Consider the following 26,436-nt stretch of genomic DNA (forward strand, 5'->3'; position numbering starts at 1 on the left):
TACATATAATTTTTATTTTTCAAAAACAAAATGGCTTATTGTCGAGCTTGAGCCGAGCCGAGCTCAAGCTCAAGCCTCTAGCCCGAATCAAGATCAAGCTCGAGCTCGAACCTGATACTATTCTTGTGAACCGAGCTCGAATAACCAAGTATTCAGCTTGGCTCAGCTTGAATCCACCCCTACTCATTTTAGTAGGGGTGCTCACGGCTTGGTTAACTATGGGCCTGTTTTTGTAACCGAACCGGTACTACCATTTTTTGGAAAACTGGTAGCCGAAACCGAACCGAAGCCAATTGATTAATCGTCGGTTTTTTAGTTTTTTAATTTTTACAATATATACTATAAAAATATATATAATAAAAAATTATAAATATATATAATATTCTATTTTAAATAATAAATAATATATCATATATTATAAATATATATTTATATATAATGCATATTTATTAATTTATAATATATAATATACATAAATATATATATAATATATAGAAATATATGTATACCAGTCAGTTCAATTAACCACCAGTTTTCTATATTGGTTAACCGAAACCAAACCGGTACCTTCGGTTTTTTAAAACACTAAACCAAAACTAAACCGACCGGTTTGGTTAACCGATTTTTCGGTTCGGTTTCGATTGGTTTTTTGTTTTTTTTTTTTTTTTTTTTTTTGCTCACCCTTAACTGGATGTAAATATTTGTCAACAACTAATGAAGATGTAATTTTTTCTAAGGGAGGCATTCGTTTTTTGGATTTTGAGAGGGGGTAAAGTTGGTTAATGTGATTTTGGTTCTTATTAACTGAGTAACGAGTAGTAACCCATGTTCTTTTTTCAAATTTATATAGGCAACCAGAGAAAACTTATTTTCCTGGGGTAAGTGACACCCATCTCCCAAGTGGGTAAATAACTTTTCTACTCAGGGGAAAGTTGCCAACACTTGGATTGGGAGAAAAATACCCCTTTTAATAATTGATTTTTATGGTTAAAATGGTCATTACTTTATTTACTTGAAAATTAAAAAAAAAAAAACATGAATAAGTGCACTTACCTAGATAAGTGCATTTACCTAACCAAATAACCGAAAAGCGAGCGGGGACTAAATACTATTTAATGGTTAAATTTAATGAGTTACTGTATTTATTTTGTATTTTTTTTAAGGCTTTTGCCAGGGTCCACCTCTATCATAATCTGCTCCGAAATCCAAAATCCACCATCTCTCCTTGGTCCTTTTTATGTATCTACTCATACCTGTGCAAATGTGTGGCTCTCCAGCTAGTGTGTTTTTAAATTAAGAAATTTTATTTAATAGAAAAAAGTACCCTTAGAGGAACCCATTTGACTACATTGTTTTTATGCAAATTCTAGTAGGAGAGCCAATGCATCTATAAGAGAATGAATAAAAATTAAAAATTAAAAGTCCAATGAGTTTAACAAATAAAGAGTACAGAAATAAGGAGGATTTAGCTGAAGGAGCTTCACTTTGAGCTTTTTTTTTTCTTCTTTCCTCTACCTCCCAAAAGTAGGAAAGCAAATTTTTCACATATTGCTTTCAGAACTTTTTTTAAAAGCCTTTTTTTTTAGTTTGGATTTAGGGAACGCCATCTAAGGGGCCAGTGTTCACATTGAGATCGGCTTCGGACAGGACAAGCCTATGCTCACACCGTCCCAACAACCTCTTGCATCATTGTATCGGAAATATCTCCCCATAAAATAAAATACATGAATATAAAGATATTCCCAATAGAAGGCTGTAAAGACTGCTCGAATGAATATTGCTCTGATGGAAGCCGAACTCGTTCACATCAGCCCCCACAAGGGGGCGCCCCACAACACATCTCAGCCATATATTGAGATGTGAACTCCTAGGGCCAAAATCCGCTGATCGTGACATACCCAAAATCTCGTTCACGTTATCTTATCATCTTCCCAAATTTATTTAGGGCAAGGGAAACACAAATGGAGATTATGGGCTACGATGTTGTATTGAACAGAATAAGCTCAATTTCACTTGTACAAAACCACAAGAGACACTACATCTTGCACCTTGCACCTAAAATTAATACGAACAATTTTTTTTTTTTTTTTTGCTGTATAATTATGTACACTTCGTATCATATTATAATTGGCCTGGTCTTCTTTTACCAGCATCTGTCCTCATTTTCTTTACAGGCTTCGCCCAACCCTGACTCCCGCCATCACTATTGGCTTGTGGTGTTTTGTGGGGCCACCCATGCTGAAGGGTAGAAGACTGATTCAACCTCACGTCCTTCTGCGTTGGAACTGGGCCTGGACCTGGACCCCTAACATTGCGGCCCATGTTGGGCGGTGATGTTGAATCTGATGCAGGGACAGTCCTTGACTTCGACAGACACTTGTCCCTGTCTTTCCTCTTCTTCTTGCATATGACTAACTCCCCTGGATGAGTAAATGTCATCGTCTCATCCGGCTGCTGCTGACCTAGCTCCCGTACAAGCCACGAGTCCTGAAACTTTGACATATGGCCTCGAACCCTTGTGTCATCATCAGCAGAGGTTGGGGCATATGGCAATATCTTCGAGAGAGGATTCGTATCGGGCCCCACGCCAATGATCAGTTTCTGACGCTTGCTTTGGCCAGTGACACCCTGTTTCGGAGACAGGACTGGGGAAGCTCCTGGTCCAGAAAATGAGATCGCATTCCTCGCTTCCCGTAGATCTGCATCCGGGAATGCAATCTTCATAATGTCAAAGAAGAGATCTTGTACTTTTCTTGCTTCTGACCTCACCTGTCAAGTGAAATTTTACGGTTTAGTCATCACTGATCCATGGGAAAAAAATGACCATCACAGTTTTACATTGTTCCTCCTATGTTGTTAAGAAGATACACACCCTAGAATGTCTCTAGGGAGACATCCCATAAAATGGAAACCATACTAAAGATTACCCCATAACAAAGGAAAATCTAGGATTCTCCATTGTTCCAGTCAGCAGAATACCCAGTATTCTATCTAAACTACAATTGTGAATCCCATACGTGGCACAATAGCTGGGAAACAAAAGGGCTCCACGTGCTCCCCACTATTTCAGCCCAAAAACATGAACCAGTGCAGAGATTCCTCTATATGATGGGTCATGGATTACTCACATCATACCCTTGTACATGGCTACAGAAAGGTCATCTGTGGTGAGGTGCCCCCAAAATTAGGTCAACTGAAAAGATCAAGGATAAGCCCACCTATTACCATCACATAGGGGATACTCTGGTTTGCAACATGTTTAAACCTCCAATCTACATCAGCCCTATATTCCACTTTGTATTCAAGTTTCACAAGGGATGTTCTATATCTTAATTTTCGTTTTTGTAAATTAGATATTGCTCAATGAAAATGGAAGATAGTAATATGTGGTGAAGGCCTTTCGGCTGAAATTTACCCCATGAACAGCTAAAACATTACACAAGGAAAACACTAACCTTGGTGGATATGGTGCTGATGTAGACTCAAGGATTGAATGCCCTATCCAGAGGGCCCAATCTTGAGGATGGAACCACCTACCACCCAACCTGCATAAGTGCGCCCCTTTTTCTTTTCATTTGGATACAAACGCCCCGTTCGCTTTTCAGTAAGTTACTTACCCAGGTAAATGCAGTTACTTGGGTATCACTTACCCGGGTAAATAAGGCAATGACCATTTTAGTTATAAAAATTCATTATTAAAAAGGGCATTTTTGTCACATTCAAGTGTTAGGCAACTTTCCCCCTAGCTGGGAAAGTTATTTACCCATCTAGGAGATGGGTATCACTTACCCGGGTAAGTGTTACCCGGGAAAATAAACTTTCCCTGGTCCCCATATAAATCTGAAAAAAGAACATGGAATTCTTGGTCAATGGAAACCAAAATCCCATTGACCAACTTTCCCCCTCTCAAAATCCGAAAAAAGAACACCCCCAAAGAGTTCCAAGAGAATAATTTTCTGTTGTCCAAACTTATTCAGTAAAACCTTAAACAGTTATAATCATGCTTTGGGACGGTAATTGGCCAAGAATGTCCCCAAAGTGGGACATGTTTAAGTTGAGTCTAGGTGACATGACAAGTTTTGTGGCCCCTTGGCCCCAGGTCCAAGCTTTTCCCAGATACGAGTATGCCAGTTTGTTCTAAACAACAACTTAGCAAATCCAAGGCAAGGGATTTACAAGGAGAAGCTAAAGTCAATAATCATACCTCATATGAAAAACCAAAGTACTGCATCGCATTCTTCAACATGGACTGAACGTCTGCAACAAATTCCATCACCGCATTATACTCTAATCTGTCCACACGTTGATCAATTTTCCATAGATCCAAGAAATCAGTCCCTCCATCATTACCGTTGTGACTGGAGTTGTCACTCCTTTTCCACAAATCCGTTAGCAAAGGTACAATTTGATGACCATCTTTATCAATTCTTCTCTGAAGCTTGCTGATTACATTCTTGTACTGAAACAAGAAAAGCGGCATTTATACATATGCACAATTATCATTTTTCATGCATGAAAATACAGGGTAAAATATATATTGCCCTGTCAGTGTTTTATAACAAAGATTGAACCAGCTGACAAGATTAAAGAAACCAAGAACCATTTGAGGTTGCTTGCTGACAGATGTCAGCTGGTTCAAGTTAATCATTGAAGGAGATGGTCAGATAGCAATAACGTGGTTCCTACGAGGGACAGAAAATCTATGGATCATAAGATTCCTCACAAGGGAAAGGAAGGCATGGACTTCCAACTTGAACTGCTCACTCAAGTGGACTCCCAGGTCTACCAATATGCTGACTGACCTTTTAACAAAGGAGGGGGTAGAGAAAAACATGTTGGTATTGGGGGTAGGTACCGGGCCCTGGGGGTAGAGAAAAACATGTTGCCTTTTGACTTGGCCCCTACATCTCTAAAGATATGAGTGTAGGTAATGGACAGGTAGGACTACAACCTATAGATCTAGGGGTGGGCTTTCTACGGTGAAGGAGGGTAATTTGAGTGATAAATGATGAAACACAGAGGCAGAGAATAAAGTAGATAGCTTTGCTTTCTACCAAAGAAAAAAGCAGGAAATTAGATTCTAGCAAGGAAGAATAGAAGAAGATGAAAGATAATTCCTGTTGTTAGAAAATCAGAGAGATATATTGCTTAAAAGAAGAAACCGGGGGAGGGCCGGAGGGGGGAGAGAGAGAGAGAGAGATTACAATGAACCTATTTCTAGAATCAATACGAGGGCTTGAATTTCCCTTTGTGGACTCCAATTCCAACTAAGAAATTGATAAAAGATTACTCCTAATCACATTAGAATTTTAGAATTAAGGTAAACCCATATAACTCATAGGAACACCAAACACTCAATAACCTAATGACACCAAAATCATGTAAAACAAAATTTTGACCCCTTAAAAATAGGATAAAAGAAAAGTTACGTTGTTTCATCTTCACCTACTTCAAAATTATAAAAAAAAAAACTCTTGCAAGACTATTCAAACTAATTTGACCGTTAAATAAACTAGAAAAAAAAACTTTTAGAAAATTTAGATTAACAAAAGTGTCAAAGAAAGCGTATGACACAAGATGCAAAGGAGCCCATATTCATAATCATCTGTAAATTAGGATCTAAAGCTAGAGGGAAAAAAAAGTATGTCAAAACCATCATTCTAATTGTAGCAAAGATTTGGGTAGGCAAAACCTACATGATTGCATTGATATTCGTATCATTTAATAGATAATTTCATAATCCATCCAACAAAGCCTTGCCTCTTTTTGCTTGTATATGATGCACAATAACTTTCCTTTTATGATGTGATCATTCAACGTCTCATATTGGGTTTGCTGTGACTCCAAACCTGATTTGTGAATATGTAATGCCTATATTATGTAAATAACTTTTTTTTCTTTTCCATTGTAATGTTCTTTATCTTTGAGAGGTTTGTTCATCCCAAGGCTGTCCCATATATCAGCCTATCCCATTGTATGAGGTAGTTACACAAGGGCATATCAACACAATTCCGACTGTTCTTACAGACATAATATTTTCTATATAATTAGATCAGATTGGCTGTGGATTAGATGGACTCCTCTACCATCAGGCTTTGGTGTTGCTTCAGAGGTCATGATACTGAAGCCATTCTTGTTTTCTCAGGACCTGCAATCATGGTGGATAAAGGCCATTTTTAGAGCTTTGCTTGTATGTCTGATTCATTGGTTAGGTTGATGACATCGGGGTGTAAGCATGTCAAGGTAGAGGGGGATTCCCAGTCTAATTTGTTGGTTATGTAGATAAGCAGATGGTCCTCCTCATTGGAACCTAACCTAGGTTTTTTTTTTTTTTTGACAAATGATAAACGAACCTAGTTAAGAGAGGCCTTAAGAATGGCATTTAGAGTGAAAATTACATTTAAGTGGATTCCTAGATTTACTAGCTACTTCATAGATTTTTTTTTATCAATAACAACATTTCATTAATTAAACAAAGAAGCAACTACATGGAGGAAGATAAACTTTCTTATCTTCCAAATGAAGCTTGAGCTCCCAAGAGCAGAAAAAGGAAAAAATTACACTTGTGCCCAAAACATTGACTCCCTCTCGACCCCTCGCTTAGCTAACCCATCAGCAAAAGAGTTAACTGATCTTTTTACCCATTCAGCCACCCTACCACCACCTCCGAGTCCCCTTCAATTATGAGTTTTCTTATACTCATCTCCTTTGCTCTTTGGACTCCTTCCTAAACTGCAAAGATCTCAACCTTGAGAGAACCACCCACTCCAATTGGGCCTAAGAACAGGGCTGAAACAAACTCATTCTCATCCCTAAACACACCCCCAATCCCCGAGTGTCCAGGATTCCCCCAACTACTCCCATCAGAGTTTAGTTTTAAAAAACCAGCCAGTGGGGGGGGGGGGGGGGGGGGGGGGGGGGGTCCAAGACACACTCAATATTTTGGTCTGGGTGCAATTAGCAATCTCACCCCACTTCCTCAACAAATCATCCACTATGAAGTCTGTAAACAGCTCTAAAGATTTCAGCCACTGTACTACCCTTATATGGATCAATTCTCTCAGTTCTTCATTGCCTCTCTCTACTTCAAAGGAGATCCTGGAATTGCTTTCCTCCCACAGAGCCCAGCATACTGCAGCCCTCAAACATCTCCACATGGTCCTTCCCCTTTTCATTCGGCACCTGAAGAAGGAAGGGGAAAAAAGACTTCGCAAGTTTGATGGAGGATTCCACCTACACCCAAAGAGGGATAAAGCCCACACCCAAATGGACTGAGCAAACTGGCAAGACACCAATAGGTGAAAACCAGTCTCCCCATCCGCTTTACAAAGAACACACCTATGAGGGGATAAACATGTCTTGGGTCTCTTCTTTTGGAGCAAATCACCAGTACCGATTCTTTCCAAAAAAGCTTCCCAGCAAAAACTACCAACCCTAGGGGGAATTGGTCTGCACCAAACCTCATTAACCGGGAAGGGAGGGGCAACAGAACTGGGGGACTGACTTAAGACTTTGAAAAAAGAGGCACAAGAAAATGAGTCGGTGGGGGTGGGGGTCCAGATTCTAGAAATCCAACTTAGCAAGGTCCGAAAAAACATTATCAAGGATACCAAGGAGGCTCGAAATACTATCCAAGTCTAAATCTCTCATAGCCCTTCTCAAGCCCAAATTCCACCCAAACCTAGAAGAGGAAGATGAGGGGGTAATGAAGGAAGAAATTGGCTCATTTTTTAAGTCAGAAAGGGCATACAAAGAAGGAGATAAGTCCTTAAGAGGGGCATTCCCCACCCATGTTTGTTCCCAAAATTTTATGGAGTTATCTGAGTTCAAATCATACCTGATGAGAGGGGAGAACGTTGGAAGCAGATCATGAATGGCTTTCCAAGGTGACGCACTTGTGGTCCTAGCTCGAATCCCAGCATCCCATCCATTTTGCTCCAGCCCATGTATGCATACCACTACTTTAGCCCATAGTCTCTCCTTTTCTATTGGGAGTCTCCACAGCCATTTCCCCAAAAGAAACAAATTCCTTTTCTTGATGTTCCCAAGCCCCAAGCCACCTAGATTTTTGCTCCTAGTCACCACCTCCCAACTCACCCTATAGTTCCTTTTGTCCTCTCCTGACCCCCATAGGAAACCCCTCATCATCTTCTCCAATCTGTTACATACCTTTGCTGGGATTTTGAACACTGAAAGGAAATAAATGGGTAAGTTGGCTAAAGTAGCCTTTATCAGTGTAACTCTCCCTCCAAGGGAAAGGTAATTCTTCTTCCAAGAGGCACGTCTCTTTTCAAATCTTTCCACCACCGGATTCCAGAAACTCTCTTTCTTTGGGTTGTCACCCAAAGGCATCCTTAGGTAATTCAATGACCATCCTGAAGCTTCACAACCCAGCAATTCTGCACTTTCCCTGACCTCTCCCTCCAAATTCATACCCACTACACAACTTTTCTCAAAATTCACCTTTAGGTTGGACATTTGTTCAAAGAGTTGTATCACCAATTTCATGTTCCTGATGTACCTCAAGTTCCCTCCTTCACAGAACAGAATTGTGTCATCTGCAAACTGTAAGTGGGTAAGGGGAATTTCCTCCCTCCCAAGTCTCCAACCTCTTAAGAGGCCCCTAGAATCTGCTCTATGAATCAGTTTCCCCAGAACATCAGCAACCAGAGTGAACAAAAAGGGAGATAGGGGGTCCCCCTGTCTTATTCCCCTAACGACTAGAAAGAAACCCACCATTGTCCCATTCACTAGCACATAATAATGACAGTTCTGAACACACCCCATGATCCATTTACACCATCTACTCCCAAACCCAAATTTGGTCTAACTTTCATCAAGAACGACCACTCCACCAAGTCATAAGCCTTTTCCAAATCCAGCTTACAAACCATTCCCTTCTTCCTATCCTTCCTAAAATTCTCCACACTTTCATTGGTAATTAGGATTTGATCAATAATTTGTCTTCCACTCACAAAAGCTCCTTGATTTGGAGAGATTATTACTGACAGTACTTCCTTCATCCTCAAAGACAAAACCTTTGCTAAGATCTTATACAAGCTATTTACCAGACTGATTGGTCTAAAGTCCTTTGGATGGGACGCATCTTTCTTTTGGAACCAATGCTAAGAAAGTGGAGTTCAGACCCAGGTTAACCACACCTCTTCTATAAAATTCCTCCAACACTAGCAATAGGTCACCTTTCACGTATCCCAACAATCTTGATAGAAAGCACAAACTCCTTAATCTCCTCCAATTCAAACCTTCTTTCCAATCTCTGCCTATTGTCCGCCCCTACATCTAGCCAATCTAGTCCTTCTAGCCACATCCCCCTACTTGATGGCCTTCTTAATATGGACTTAAAGTGTTCAACAAAGGCCCCTGCTATTTCATCCTGTTGTGTTAAAGCAACACCATCCACTTCCAGTCTTGAGATAAAGTTTTTCTTCCCCTCCCATTTTCCACAGAATGAAAAATTTTGGTATTTCTATCTCCCTCTTGCAGCCATTTGCATTGAGATTTTTGCCTCCAATTTATTTCCTCCTTGTGTAGACAATCCTCTAATTGCCTTCTCAGACCTCTTCTTTGTTCCTTATCTACCTCTCCAAATTCTCCCCTTTCTTCTTTCGAATCAAGGAACTCAATTTGATCCGTCAAGGTGCTCTTCCTTACTTCATAGATATTCTGTTTAAAGATAAGTTTGAAAGGAGAGAACTATGAAGAGGTGATAATTTTATTGTGTAAATTCTTTGAGCCATGTGATTTCTCATTGTTGTTGTTGTATTTGTTGCTTTGGTCTTTTTAGTCTCTCTTGTGGCAGTGGGACTCTTTGACCCTCTGATAATAATTCCCTTGTTGCTATTAATGAAGGTTCAGTAAGTCACCAAAAAAAAGCATTTTTATAACATATTAGTAGAAAATACTTTGAGGCATTAACCATGTAAGCCAGATCTCTCAATATGCCCTCATTCAAAATCAAGATCACATGGTGAAGAGCTGGAATGACCCTAAGGCTTCATTTGGGAAGAGTAAAAATACAAATATGTTCAGTACAAATGCAAAGTTTAGAAATACAAATATGGACTGTATGCAAGGTTTTGCACTGAACATGTATTTGCACTCTTTCCAAACAGAGCCTAAAGAAAATCTAGAACTTACCTTCTTTCAGATCATCAGAGAAAAGTTGACAGATCTCACAGAATACCAAACCAGGTCGTGTTCTAAAGCATATCAAGCAAAACCATACATTCCAAAGCCCATAAATGTTCAAAGTTACCATTAAAAACATCCCTTACCCAGTTATTTTCACAAAATAGAATATATTCGAAAATAGTTTTTTCAGTGAACCAATTTCCACAACCAAAATTTAGCCAGAAATGGAAGAATATTTGAAAGAATAGAAAAGAGGGAAAAAGACATTTTAAAAACTCTAGGGGGAAGAATATACTCTTTGGTTGCAGCTCACAGATTCTTCAGGAACACTACATATAATCTTTTTATTTTATTTTTTTGTCCATGATATTTTTTGTAAGTAAAACAGCTTGATATATATTATGGGGCTGCACAGCTCCTGGCTGTGCTGGTTGTAATGGCTGATTAAGTTTTTGTTATTCTTAATACAACACTTTACACTTTTCTCAAAAATGGGGGGAAAAGCCATGACTGTACATGGTGCATTAAAAATCAATTGATTTTGTTTAATTTTTCAAAATTAGTAACTTTTGGTTTATAATTCTTAGAATGAAATTAACCAGATCATATCCCTAAGTATGCTAATAAACCAATCCACAAAAAGAAGCACCCCATGGGAAGGGAGAGTTAGAATATCTTATCAGTAATATCACAAAAAGACTCAAATATTCTTCATGTACTGCCAAGTCTAGATAGAAACAACATGATAGAGACAGTTTAAAAATTGCATACCTTTCTCTGCATAATGTCAGACATCTTTGAGCTAAAGAAAGCAACACTATTTGTGTTCATAGGTTTACTATCCCAACTTTCTTTAGAATGTTCAGTGCAATCCTCTGTGGGCCTCAATGTACCATTTAATTTGCTACCAGATTTTGGAATAACATGCAACTTCAAAGAATTTGCAACTTTTCTTGCTGGAAAACTCCGCCTACTTTTCAAAGTTGAATCACTTGGATCTTGCCTGAGATCAACAGGGTCTCCAAATACCTCTAGTTTAGGACCAGTTCTCAATTCTGCTTCATAGTCACCATCCACACGAAATGCCAACTGAGATGAACTTCCATGCTGGAGAAAAGACTTTTCATTGCTAAGATTCTCTTCACACCTCTCCAAATTATGTCTGGGGCGAAGACGAATGCTACGCTTCCGTTTTATTTTGGGTTGCAAAACCTGCTCATCTTCACCATCATCACGATCATGAGCGCAACTTCCAGATTGTTGGAGGTCCATGTGAGAGTCACCTGAAACAGCAATCTCCCCCTCCTCCAGTTCATCTGGCTGGAAAAATTTTAAAGAAGGTCCATTAGCAGATACGATAGGCTTATTCAATAATAAAGAACCAATATAGCAGTCATAACATATACCCAAAGAAAGAAGCCATACCAGCCTTTTTGAAAGAGAACCTGGCCTTGCATCCAATGCAGAAAGAGATCCAAACTTCTGGGAAGATATGGAAGGAGATAACATCTGCACCAATCTTCGACTCTCTGGGGACGACCTTGATGAACCAGCTTCTTCAAAGATATGGTTATTTCTAGCACCTTCTGATGCCCGGGAATATTCATAATCACCATCATAAACTGGGCCATCTTCTGCATGGTCCTTATCGCATGGTGGTATACCAACAGCACCATTATATTCTTCATCTTCAAATTCACCAATCTCTCCCTCTTCTTCATGCAAAGAATATCCATTCTTCTCTTCTGAACTTGCTTCTGAATATTCCCCATTTTCATCATCCAATTCCCTATAAATGGGGAGCTTTTTGCCATTTGATGATCCCTTTGGCCGTCCCCTTTTCCTCTCTGTTTTGCTATGAGATAAATCGGAAACCAATTCACTGGATTCCATGCCAAGACTGGCAGACAAAATATTCTTTGATGGCTTCTTAGATAAATTAGCGAGAGCTGCATTTACATCTTTAGAGCTGGCTCGAAGCCATTCTGGTACCTGATCATACCTTGTCATCTCCTCAGTCCAATCCAGTTCATCCATTTGATCAAATAGCTCAACCTCTTCTTCACTACGGGCAATCATGCGATTCACCTGTTGCAGCGAGGGAACATCATGCACAGTTTCTTGATACCTCTCCTCATCATGCAATAATGTCTCTAAGGTCAATCGTCTCTCTTCATGTGTTGTCCTCTGATCGAAACGCCCAGCATTTATGACCTCATCCGCCATGTCAATCTTGTATTGTTGAATATTATTACGTATAAGGCTTTCTATTGAGCCCATATATCGATTTTTACCTGCAAGATCATCTTCTAGGTCAACTGTACATCCACTCCTAAATTCATCTTCTTTCTGATGGCTTGAAATTTTGTCAACAACTGCTTCCATGTAGATGACTTTGACCTCTCTCTTCTGTCCAATACGGTGGGCCCTAGCAACTGCTTGTTCTTCATTTTTAGGATTTGGGTCAGGATCATAAATGATAACTGTATCTGCAGATTGTAGATTTAGACCTCGGCCAGCAGCACGTATGCTAAGTAAAAAGATAAAACAATCAGAATCAGCACAGTTGAAGTCCACAATAGCTGATTCACGATCTTCTAGGCTAGTTGTCCCATCAATTCGTCTGTACACAAGCCGTCGCCATTGCAGGTACTCCTCCAGTATATCAAGAAGCTTTGTCATAGTACTAAATAGAAGCACACGATGTCCTGTTCTCTGAAGTTTTATCAGGATTCTATCTAGGACCCAAAGTTTCCCACAAGACCGGACAAGAAACTCTTTGGAGAAATCACTAAAATAAGGATAATTAAGCAAAGGATGATTGCAAGCTTTACGGAGCTCCATACATCTGTTATTGAGAGTCTTATATACTTTAGGCTGATACATTGGGTTTTTTTGAACTCTTTGCATCTCATCCTCAGGATCAACCTTAAGGGTCCCTGTGGATTTAATCCAATCATATATGGCACCTTGAATGGCTGACATTCTACATCTCAAAACAATGGACACCTGCAATACAACCCATACCATTCATACATAACCTAACCCATAGTAGTTAGATGAATCTTCATAAAGTGACTGAAGCATGGCAAGCACATAACAACTTGTAAATGCCAAAATATTATTTTAAATTAAATATTGTACCTTGGGTGGAAGTGACCCTTCCACATCTTCAACACGACGTCTGAGCATAAAAGGTTCCAAAATCTGATGAAGTCTATGGATAATGATCACCTTCTTTTCAGTCTCGAGCCAGTCATCCTCCACATTATGTGGAGGTCCATCCCTCTGAAAGGGCTTTGAGAACCAATCATGAAATGCTTTGTGATTATCAAATACTTCTGGAAGGAGTAAATTTAGAAGTGACCAAAGCTCCTTCAGATCATTCTGCATAAAGGGAGAAAATCCAAGTTCAGTTCAGCCATGCATAGTATGCCAGGAAAATTTGATAGGAGGAAAAACACCCTAAAGAATGGCAATGAGAGGAAAAAAAATTAAGTGAATAATATGTTATGTATATAAAAACAAGTGCTTAGGAGCAGATATCATCATAATTTTATGCACAAGTTAACAAATACTAAACCTATTAAATTTCTTTTTATGCTACCAGTTACCACTATTCATAGCACTGCAGAAATTATAACCAAAGCCATTACCTGATTGAAAAATTCCACATTACAAAAATAAACACTGATATCATACAGTTCAGAGCTTTCATTTATAGAACAAATCTAATTGATTTGCCTCTTGAGGGAACAGAACTCACTTGGAGTAACCTCCAAGAATCCATCCCTCTCCAAGGTGGACAAGTTTCTGATTAGCAGCAGTTCTGAAGATTTATTTTCAGACATAGAGGTAGCACTCCTAAGGATGACATCTGATCAAACAGTTCTCCAAACTGCTGTATAACATCACACACCAGGTCCATTCAGATTTGAGGTAATGTATTTCAAAGTGCCAAACTTTGCAGAGGAGACAGCAGAATGGTGGAAGGAAGCTCCAGCTTCAGGGGCACCTATGTGAAAGTTTTCTGAGAAGGTTAAAAATTTGTATGGGGGAAATTAGGAGGTGGAATAAGGAGGTGCAGGAAAGTATCACACTCTTGCAAGGAAGGACGTTGAATCAAATACAAGAGTTAGATGCCAAGGAAGAAGGCCACCTTTCAAAAGAAGAGTGTATACAAGGTATTTGGCAAAAGAGGAGTATAGTTGGTTGGTGCAGATGGAGATCTCCTGGTGGTAAAGTCAAGGATTCAATGGCTGATGGCAGGTGACAGAAACATACATTTCTTGAATCAAGTAAATTCAACTTTTGAGCTTAATTTCAAGAATGTGTTAAGATGTAGGTGCCACCATCATTTTGGATTATCAGAGCTAAAAATGCAATATGGGCATATTGTCATGAATCATGATAATTAACAGACCTATAAATCAGCACTTATTCTAGGGATACAAATGGATCAGATCGGATTTGAATCAGGGTATATCTAAATCCAATCCAACACTGTTAATTGCAGATCCGATCTGATCCAAAGATCTGACCGGATCTGAATTCGAATCCGATCAGGAAGTCGGATATTCGGATATGATCCAATCCGATTTGTCTTCTTTAAAAATTAATAAATTATTAAAAGAAAAATAAAATGTACCAATTTAAATAAAGAAAAACAATAAGTACAAGTATTTTTTTAATTATTTTCATCGTATATATACATGTTTTTATAAATAAATAAATAATATAACAAATTTACAAAAACACAATATAAATAAACAAATAACATATATATGTATTATATATTTATATAAATAAATATATAGCATATATATCGGATCGAATAGGGGTGATTCGAACCCGATCCGATATCTTATCGGATCCTATTATCCGATCTGATCCGAAGATTCGAATTCGACCAAATAGGATCGGATCATGATCCGATCCATTTGCACCCCTAACTTATTCAACCAAGGATAAACATGCAGCCTTTCATATGAGAGGAGTAAGGAATAGACATCTAAAGATAATATTATTAGGCCAATTGACAGACCTGTAATGGAGTGCCTGTAAGAAGTAGACGTCTCTGGCAGCGATACCTATCAAGATCACGTGCTAGAACTGATTCCCTGTCCTTCATCCGCTGTGCTTCATCAATTATGATGTACTTCCAATCAATTCTTGATAACTTTGAACGATCATACATGATAAACTCATATGTTGTAACAAGTACATTAAATTTTATTGCAGAAACCTCCTGTATGGAAAGTATCATCAAAAGGCAGTTGAGGAAAAAAATAAGTATCTACAAGTAAAATATCAGCAAAAGTAGCAAAAGCTGTCCCTTACTTGAGAAAATAACTTTGACCTTTGATCCTTCCCCCCAACATAAAAGATGCATGACACAGATGGAAGCCAGTTATGCAATTCACTCTAAAATAATAAACGTGTCAAGTTAGAAAAGAAAATTCCAAAAGAAACATACATATATCAAAGTTTGTAACTACAAAGGGTTGAAAACTGACCTTCCAATTAACCAAAACGGCATTTGGAACAATTATAAGATGTGGCCCATAGTTACCTTTGAATTCCATCAGATAAGCAATCAACGCCATGACCTGTTTAGGAAACATACCATGTATTCAGTTTCTTCTATAGCACTAGGTCAATATCAGAACATTCTTTTTCCCTCTTTTTTTAAAAACAATAACAATATAAGACCTTCCAAAGAAGTAGGCACATGAACTAGTGTTTAAGACAGACATGATAAACTCTAAGTTTAGAAATTTCTACATAGAAATAAGTTTATTTCTTGTTTATGTAGAAAGAGGGAGGAAAGAGAGAAAAAATAAGGATGAAGGGAAAATTGAACAAAATTTCTTAAACAATAACCAGTATTAACAAAAGATAACCTGCACAGTCTTTCCCAAGCCCATCTCATCAGCCAAAATCCCATTTAATTTATTGTTGTACAAAGAAAGCATCCACTGCAACCCAACCTGAAGGGAAGGGAAGGGCACAAACAATTAACTCAAAATGCTAAATTAAAACATGAGATAATGAAAATGGCAAAACAGAGACAGATACAACCCAAAAAAGGGGGTTGCAACATACAAGTTGATAGTCACGCAAAGTTCCAGCCCGTAACATTGAAGGTTGCCTTGTGACCTTTTCGTTCACAGCATGTGCAAGATTGTAATACCTGATGAAAATACAAATACAAGTTAAGCAAGTAGCAAGTGAGCAACTTGGAAAACAGTGCACTCATTTCAAGCATAGCAAGAAGCCATTAATTTGCACCAAGGGACAACAACCACCAATACAGTTTGAAGTTAATAATAATAGCAAATAAGTAAACCAAGCATAAAACCAACAAGAGGAAACAAGCAATTCCACAATCAGATTAATTGTAGTTACCACGAGCACGCCAAAGAAGGAAACTACTCCTGTTAATTGTAATGACAAAAAATGTTTAGCCTTGATGACACTATATGTATTCAAAGCATCATTCAGCTCATTTGTGGATTAATCTTAGCCAATAGAAAAGGAATATTTCATTAGTATTGATAATTACAACAGGCTTACTTGTTGACAGAAGAACTATCTTTTGGTGCATTCATCTCAGAGAACCTGTTCCTTATCATAACTTCCTCTCTAGCACAAGCTGCCGCAGCCTTAACTTCTTCCTCTGATAGACCCTGTTGTAAAAATAAAATATATAATAAATAAATAAGAAACAACAAAAAAAATCGGTTAAGTAACCTAATTTATAGTTATAAATAAAAAAGCAATTACTATGGAAGACACTGGCATCTCATTTCACAGTTTTTTTTTTACCAATAACATGATGTTTTCATTAAATAAAGATGAGATACAATGGAGGACCACGGAGAGAGATAAACTCTCTTAGCTCTCTCCAAGGTGACATCGAATTACATAGCTTACAGTATAGCCCAGAACATCTGATCCCTTCCCACCCCTTGCTTTGCCAAAGTGTCAGCAATCTCCCACATCTATTGGGCCCGAGTATAGACAATAAATCTTCCCTCCTCATTCTGGAAAACACCCCCAATGCCTGAAGGACCCAGATTCCCCTCACTACTACCATCGTAATTCAACTTGACAAACCCAAAAGGAGGTGGGAACCAAATCGGCAAGAGGAGTCCGCCACCTCCTTCCACTTCCTAAGCAAGTCATTTGTGGAGATGTCATCAAATCAGCTCAAAGACTTGAACCACTGGATCACTCTAATTGTGATGGCTTCAATGATTCCTTCTCTGCTTCTTTCCCTGTCTGAAAAAACTCTTTGGTTCCCTTCTTCCCATATTGTCCAGCATACTGCTGCTCTTGTACACCTCCACAGAATTCTCCCCCCCCCCCCTCTTTTTCTCCAACTAACAAAAGAAGAATCAAACAAGCCTTGTGGATCTGGTGGGGGGTTCCACCTACACCCAAACAAAGAGAAAAACCAATTCCAAATAATAGAAACAAAAGGACAAGAGATTAATAAGTGGTAGCAAGTCTCACTATTTTTTATCGAAGTCTCACTATTAGCTTTACAAAGGATAAACCAATTTGGGGAAAGGCACAAATTTTGTCTCTTTCTTTGAAGATCACAAGTGTTGATTCTTTCCAAAAAGACTTCCCAACAAAAACCACTTACCCTAGGGGGGATAGGCTTTTTCCAAACCTCCTTAACCAAAAAGGGCAACACAGAACTGTCTGAGGGTTGGGTCAGGGCCGAAAGAATGAAGCGCATGAAAATGAGGCAGATTAAGCATACCAAATCCTACTATCCACCTCTGAGGGGTTCAGGAAAACTCTATCCAAACACTGAAGAAGATTTGAAATACTACTCAATTCAGCATCCTTGAGCCCCCTTTTAAACCCCAGATTCCAGGCATAGCCTGAACTTGATTGAACTAGAAAGCAACAAGAAAGAAGACACAGGCTCATCCTTAAGGTTGGATAGGTTAAATAGAGATGGAAAATTGTTCCTTCAGTGGAGATTCACCCACCCACACATGTTCCCAGAACTTAACAAGGTTTCTTGAGCCAAGGTTGTACTTGATGAAAGGTAGGAACACTAAAAGAATATCATGGGTAGATTTCCAAGGTGAAGCTTTTGTTGCTCTGGACCACACCCCAGCATCCAATCCATTAGCCGCAAGCCTATGAATGCGAACAATCACCTTTGCCCATAACTTATCCTTTTCATCTGGCAATCTCCACAACCATTTCCCCAAGAGAGCCATGTTTCTTTTATGAACATTCTCTACACCTAGACCCCCCAAATTCCTTACTTCTACTCACCACATCCCACCGAACCCTATGATCCTTCTTCTCCTCTCCTAGCTCCAAATAAAATCCCTAATCAAATTTTCCAATCTTCCACTCACCCCTTATGGAATTTTGAATACAGACAAATAATACACTGGAAGATTGGCCAAAGTAGACCTAATCAAAGTGCTCCTCCCAGGGACAGATAGTTTTTCTTCCAAGAATCCAACCATTTAGTAAATCTTTCCACCATTGGATTTCAGAAGCTAGCACTCCTTGGATTTTCCCAAAGGAAGCCCCAAATAGATCAAAGGGCATTGAGACACATCACAACCTAAAGCTTCAGCACTGTTCGATATCTCCCTGTGATCCATATTTATCCCTGCAATACAACTCTTGTCAAGATTCACCTTTAAGTTTGACGTCCTCTCAAACAATTGAATCACCAGTTTCAGGTTTTTGGTCCTTCTAACATCCCTCTCTTCACAGAACAAGATGGTATCATCTGCAAATTGCAAGTCAGTGATTGGCACATCCTCCCTACCCACTCTCTAACCCTTAACCAAGTTCCTACAGTCTGCCCTCGAGATTAGTCTTCCAAGAACATTAGCAATCAAAGTGAAGAGGAATGGGGAAAGTGAGTCCCCTTGCATAATACCTTTAAGGGCAGGAAAATGATCAACAACTATCCCATTCACCAATAAAGAGTATCTCATCTCACAGTTGATAGTGTTAGATGTGGCAAGACCCCAAAAATGTAGAAATATCAATATGATATATATGTAGGAAAAACATAAAAACTATTATGAATAAATTTCTTTTGCAAAAATAAGTACACATCACCCATGCCTCATCCCAACTATAATGGGGGCAGCTACATGAATCCTGTTTTCTTTTTCTTTTTTTTTTTTTGATGAATGAGCATGAATCCTGTTTCACCTATCTGTTCTATTTAAAGCCTATCCATTGTTAAATTATTAGTGCTTAAATCATTTCTTACTACTTCTACTCATGTCCCTTTTTAGTCTACCCTAGCTCTTCTAGCCCCTTCCAGTTATAACAAATCACTTCTTCTAACTGCAGTTGTTGGTGGTCTTCTATGCACGTAACCAAACCATCTTAGTCTACTCTCTCTCATTCCCCTAGGTTTCTACGGATTGCTTCATTCCTGATCCTATCCTTTCTAGTTTTTCCATTCATCCATCTTAGCCTTTGCATTTCTGCCACTCATTTTCTGAACAAGTTGTTTCTTGACTGCCCAACACTCTACTCCATAGTCCATACAACATAACTGGCCTTACAACTGTTTTATAGAATTTAAAATGAGTATGCATATATGGAAATATATGATTCTAAATCTTGTACGTTACAATGTTTAAAATAAGAATAAACATAGTGGATTACACAACATAAACTTCATAAGACATGATACACTTTTTGAAGGACACATTTGATTGTACAGAAGAAAGTGCAAAAAAATGAGGAATGAAGAATATTTTCTAGAGAAAATGATATAAAAGGTGATTGGTCTTAGAAAATACGTGCATCCCATCCACATTCTTAATGCCTACTTTCCAGAAGATAGAATGTAATATTTGCTTACTAGGTTCTCTTTCCTTAGTCAAAATTCAGTATCTCACATTAAGCATCTCTTTATCACTTCTTATAAACCAAGCAGTTGTCATAAATAAAAGTGACTTATTTTACAACCAGAGTTGATTAAAAAAACCAAGTCATGGGTATACAAACTTGTTGGACGCATATCAGTGTGTGTCATGTAAAACATGCTTTGTAATGCACCAGATATCTATGGAGATAAACATCCTATCTATATAAATAAAGAAAGAGAAAAAAAAAATGAACAGAAAGTCAGCCTCCTGGGAAAGGGAAGAAAAAAGAATACTCAGAATTTGAACAAAACATACCTGAGATCGTGCAGCAGCTGCAGCAGCTGTAGCAGCCTCCTCCACTTCCTGTTGATTCTTGGCAGCTGTTATCTTCCCACCCAATTTATGAAGGTATTCCTCTGTTTGAGTCAGAAAAGATGACAGAACAGCATATCTCTGAGCAGCATCACCTGGGATGCTGGTCTGCTGCTCCAGCAACATTTCACGATACCTATCAACATCATTGTTCTTTAATGCCTCCATCCTCTTATCACGATCATCATCTTTTCTCTTTGAAAATTCTCTCAACATTCTCTCATGATATTTGGCAACTCCCCTGTTACGAGCTGTCCTTGCATCACGGATTGCACAATGAGCTTCAAGAAGCTTCTTACGCCATTGGAAGATGGATTTTAGTTGCTTCTCTCTCATGACCTTCTGAGAGAGCTGCACTTGCCTGGCTAGCTCCGTACGTTGTCGTTCACATAACCGAATAAATTTTCGGTAAGGCCTGTCTGGCATTGCCATTATCTCTTGTTGCTGTTGATCAACTTCATCTCTTACACATGCCTGGAGATCCAAAAGCCGAAGCTTCCTTTCCTCAATTTGCAACCTCAGAACGAGATCTGGCCTGATCCTCTTCCTTTCTAAATTCACTGCCAGCAACCCACCAATCTTTTTGAGATTTTCTTTCCTTTTCTTGTTCAATCCTTCAATTCCTTCCTCAAATAGAAGATCCTTCACATCATATGCCAGTTTTAAATTACCTAAGTTACTGATAACCATGGCTGAACCAAGGGAATCATGTTTCCTGGTAAAAAAAGGGAAATCAAACAGGGGTCCGTGGTACTTTCTTATGGGGCTAACATCTTTTGGCTGTAGCATACTGCTTACTTCATTGGATTTCTTAGCTTGCATAGCATCTGATACAGACACCTGAGGTTGAAGAGTTCCCCTATCTGCTGTAAAATCACCTTTAACAGGAATCTTCATACCCACATGTTCAACTTCTTGCTCTGACTTGACAGAAAATGTAGTACTTTGCACTTCTTCCTTCCCAGAAGATCCCATATGAATAGGCTCCTTTGTTACAGCCAACCCCCCTTGGGCATGAGGAGCAGATGTATGTGTTTTCCCTTCTCCTGTCAAGGGTTCACCTTCTGGCAAAATCTGACCCTTGCTTAGAGGTGCAACCTGTGAAGCTTTCTCATGAGACTCCAAATGCCTTGCATGTTCTTCAACATTCTTCCCAGCAGATCCATCATGGCTCACCATCACCTGAGGGGAGACAAATACCTGCTGGACCTGTGATTCAAGGGGTGGTGGGGCAATTGATTGAAGAACCTCTTGAGGTAGACTGCCTTCCCCACGCTGATAAATAACACAAATAAAAGGTAATTAACAGCGCAAAGGCAAGATCCATTTATGATATCATATCATTATTAGAAACCATATGAAGAGTCAGTAGGAGAAAGGGAAAAAAGAGAAGAAAAGGATGCTCCATACCTTCAGGCGTCTGAATGCTAATATTTGGGCCTTAAGGACATGCAGTTGTTGCTGGGTAAATCCAAGACGCTGTTGTGGTATCCGGGTCATTCCACCATGAGATGAAAGGGGAGAGCTCATTGACCCTTCAATGGACTGAACTGCAGGTTGTGAAGTGGATCGATTCAATTGCTGCAACTGCCTGAAATATTGCATTTGTGAAGTCTCTGACCCATTAATAGCATTGTTTGTATGCATAGACTGATCTAAGCCCTGGCTCATATTCAGAGGAGACTGTGGTGGATGCATGGGGGGCATTCCATTTCCAGATGTTGCAGACTGCCTAGGAACCTGGTCCTCCCGACTGTGAGGAGCAACCTGTTGCATCTGAGTATTATTAGAATTTACCAATTCAGCAGTTATGGTAGGTGGAGAAGGCCCAGAAACAACTGATTGTCTCGTTTTGGCAGAGCCCAACTGGCCAGATACATCATTCGGTGAATTCCCATTTGTGGAGTTCTCGTTGGCAATGGGAGGAAAAGAAATAGGTTGTTGTTTCGACATTGTAGCCAGACATGAAGTCTGTTGAGTATTGCTCTCACTTGGCTTCTGAAGGCCAGCCATTCTGGATTGCCAAAGGGGAAGGAATTGGGAGATCAGATTGGCATTGGCAGGCAGAGATAGATCAATATTGTGCTCCAATGCCCAAGCCTGCATTGCTTGCAACTGGGCCATTACAAGCTGGTTATTTACAATGTTTTGGACACTTTGCTGAGCTTGTGGTGCCTGCCCAGACCTTGCCATGTTTGATGCCATCATCTGTCCAATGGCTGCCACCTGGGGTAGAGGCTTCAACTCACCCCTTTGGTCAGAAGCTGGTTGCTGCCCTTTCCCCATCTGCTTCTCACCATTTGCAATATGTTCAGCTGACTTCTTGGGTACAGATGCTTGAGCCTGGTTAGCTGCCTGAATAGACATCAGGTCCTGCATTTTCAGATTGCCCATACTTAGATCCTGATCTTTCCCAGCAGAAGGGCTCACCATTCCCATTTTACCTTGTTGCTGTTGTTGGATACTTCCAAAAGCTTTCTGCTGGGCAGCCTGCATGGCATACTGGACATATGCCTGATGAGTTGAGCTTGGAATATGCTGATCTAGGCTGTGACCCTTATTCTGACCCTCCCCACAAATCTGAGAGGGACCGTGTTGCTGAGACAAATCAGTGAACTTCCTAGGTTGTTGAGGTAAACGTATGGAGCCAGAGGATGGAGGAAAGTTGTTGCCACCCATGACTCCATGGATACTGCCTGCCTGATATGCTAGAAGGGCTTCATCACTTTCAGGCTTTCTAAGTTGTTGCAATGACTGCAATAAGATATGCAATAAATAAAAAAATAGCTACATGCCATAATCATTAGTATAAAAATCAAAGAAACTTAAGCACGACACAGAGTCCAATAGAAAAGACCACACAGCGCAACAGTAATCTAATATAGGATGCTTTGGGGGGTAGTTTTCATTCTTGTTCTTCAGTGCTGGATAGGTTGGGAGGTTGTTTCCTTTTATCATGGAATTAGGTAGTTTGATAGGCGGTGTTGTTGGGAATCAGTTGTTTGGGGAGTTTTTATTAGGGTTGGTGTGAATATAAGTCATAGCCTTTTGTTCTCCTCCTTTGGTGGTGTTTTATCTCCAGCTCTTGTATTCTATTTTTATTTTTGGTAATAAATTTTTCTTTTGATATCAAAAGAATGATCTAATATAGGGTGCAGATGTATGTGACCAAAAAGAAACATTTTAATCTAAAAAAGATAACATAAGAAAAATAGAATGAGAGAGAGAGAGAGAGAGCGTTAGGAACATCATAGAACATCCTCATAAATCAGTACACGATATACCTTAGGAATAATAGCCTCTCAAGCCATACAGAGGATTTAAGTTCACAGCAACCTAAATTGATTTTATATAGCCTCTCGGGTCATGCAAATTATTTAAGTTCACAACAACATAAATTGATTTTATAAATCCTCTCAGGTCATGCAAAGTATTGTAACTTCACAACAACCCAAACTGATTTTATCTCCCACCTCATATCAAGACATTACGATGAAAACATTATTATTATTTTAAACCCATCATGAAATTCAAGAATATCATGACCAAAAAAACGCATTGATACACTCACTCAAATGCACAAGTAGAAAGGAATACAACCTGCCTAATTCAATATTTTTATGTCCGATTATAAGTGTAGACATAAATCAAATTCAAGAGCAGGTAGCAAAATGAATTTGTATAAACCTTCCACCAATAAACCCCTCCACACTGATTCAACCACGATAAAATTTCCATTCCTTAAAAAGGGGGCATCAAATTGAATTAATGGAAACCTAGATCACGGAAACCTATCTCTGAGAGAGAGAGAGAGAGAGAGAGAGAGAGATGAAGCCATTCTCTAACAGGGAAACCTGTCCGTGTCAACTATAAATACTAGGTTCCAAATCGCTTCCAACAGCGTCGGTACAATTTCCAACTGTTTCTTAAGACAGGAAGAGACAAATTGCCTGATTTGACCACTGAAGCCACTAAACTGCTCTCCACAATTCGCGGAGTCATAGTGAATTAAGCAACTGTACTCAACATTCACTACCTCCCAACGTCTTTAAAAAACTGTGCTAGCGTAGTGCAACAAAAATTAATTAATTTAATCTGAAAGAACTCTTCATCAGAGAAGAAATATTAACATTCAAATTCCCAAAAAGTCAGAGACCAGCAGGTCCGCCACACTGCATATAAATGAGCAAAGCATCCACCCACCTGCCTAAACGCGAGTTGCTGCTGTTGTTGCTGCTGCTGCTGAATCGAATCAAACCCTCGATGTGGAGCCGAAACCGCCGAAGAAGACGAAGACGGTGATGCCGAAGAAGAGTATGACCGGCCGGGCGGGACCATCGCCGGATTCCGTCCATGTCCAGGGGCGCCAACGCCCTGTTGTGTGCCACCAGATTGCATACACGAATTCAAAAATAACAAAAAAGGTCAAATTACAAAAAGCACCAGAACTTGCGATTCGGAAAACCGCTGTTCAAAACCACTTTTTACGACTCTCGGCGCCTTTTTGGTCTATTGATCCCGACGTCAACAACCCCCTTCCTCTTTCTCCCCCCAAACAGCATTTTCGCTGCATCTGAGTGACAAGCTACAGGATTAAGCAGTTTCTCGCCGATTTGCCCACAAATGCACGATCGATACCCGGTTCCCGGAGAGCCAAAATTGCAAATCGTATTATTAGAGATTCGCCGGGATCCCGCGAACTTGCCGGAATCCGGTAATTAACCCGACAATCAACCCGGTTTGCGTTATCAGTCAAACCCTAAGCAGATGTTTTTCCTCTTTTTTTATTTTTAATTATTATTTTTTCCCCGCGTTTCAGTTGTGGCTGACGAACCGCCCTTTACATGAACTTGAGGGTTGAGTCCGCAGTCCGCTAACTACGGTTAAATGCCCTTTAAAGAAGGAGTTTCGTTCGAACGTTCGCGGCACCTTAGTCTATCCAAATTACAAAAGTGCCCTTCTTCCATTACATTATGATTACGATTATGCCTCTTGTTTTGGAAATCTTTATAAATAGTAAACTCACCTAACGACTTTTTTTGGGGAAGGGGGTGTGAAGGTCTTATCGTGAGTTGTGACTTTTCTTTGTTCCGATTGATGGAAACATAATTTAAATAGTTGAATACTATTTTCTTGGTATCTAAAAATCTTTTTTTTAATACTCAACTAAATAAGCCCCGTGCGATGCACGGGCTTTGTTAAACAAAATGTAAGTTGAAAGACCTTATGACAATTTCAATTGAGCAAAGTACACCAAAGTATAATCCAAACATTATTTGCCTTCAAAAATAACATTATTTTTGGATCATTAAACTTGTATTAATTTTATATTAATGTTTACTAATTTTTATTATTTCTAGATGAATTATTATCAAATTATTATTATTATTATTATTATTATTATGTTAAATAAATTCCTTTTGACTTTTACTAATTTTATTAGATTTTATTCATTTTCATTTATTTTAAATGGAATTTATAGAATTGACAATTTTCTCCATAAAATTGGGGCCCCACTCTACCCCACCCTAAATGGGGCATGTTTCCCTCAATCTTAAATGGGGATGGGGTGGGAACAGGTTTGCATATAATCCCCCTTAACTTGATGGTATATTATTAAAATAACCCAATGTCTAATATTAATTTCTAAAATATCTCCAAAATTTGATGTATTTTTAGGTGGTTGCCTTGAGAGCCTAGGAAAATCCAAGAATTCCCCATTCCTAATAGAGAGGGGTGTCCTACCTTTAGAGGTGTAAATCAGATTGCAATATACCAAGCCTCGCCCAAGGCCCAGTTTAGGCCTAGCCTAGCCCGCGGTACAACATGGCCTGACCTAGGCCTACCTAGGCTTGTGCCATGGGTTGTGTCGGGTCTAACCTATTAAGGATCCTAGAGGAGGAAAGCACGACCCATGTAGGCCTACGGGCCAATGCAACACAACCCACAAAGTCATTCCATGCTGACCGGCATGACCCAATTTGCACCTCTACCTACCTCACCACCAAGGATGGAGTGGGGATGGGGTAAA

The 26,436-nt window shown here is 39.3% G+C and overlaps 1 protein-coding gene across 1 annotated transcript; it reads right to left on the minus strand.

The window, feature by feature from the left end:
- Positions 1 to 1,968: 1,968 nt before the first annotated feature.
- BRM (transcription regulatory protein SNF2) lies at positions 1,969 to 25,277 on the minus strand. The gene is made up of 14 exons (XM_010256999.3): positions 24,609 to 25,277; positions 21,816 to 23,159; positions 20,349 to 21,680; positions 16,729 to 16,841; positions 16,258 to 16,345; positions 16,056 to 16,142; positions 15,669 to 15,761; positions 15,493 to 15,576; positions 15,197 to 15,400; positions 13,297 to 13,539; positions 11,578 to 13,161; positions 10,924 to 11,472; positions 4,205 to 4,459; positions 1,969 to 2,769 (listed from the first exon to the last, which is right to left on the minus strand). Exons 1-14 carry the CDS (start codon positions 24,801 to 24,803, stop codon positions 2,122 to 2,124), a joined length of 6,819 nt encoding a protein of 2,272 aa, XP_010255301.1. The 5' UTR covers positions 24,804 to 25,277; the 3' UTR covers positions 1,969 to 2,121.
- Positions 25,278 to 26,436: the final 1,159 nt, after the last annotated feature.

Source organism: Nelumbo nucifera, chromosome 1 (assembly GCF_055504915.1).
Source record: "Nelumbo nucifera cultivar China Antique chromosome 1, China Antique-T2T, whole genome shotgun sequence".
Classification (NCBI taxonomy): domain Eukaryota; kingdom Viridiplantae; phylum Streptophyta; class Magnoliopsida; order Proteales; family Nelumbonaceae; genus Nelumbo; species Nelumbo nucifera.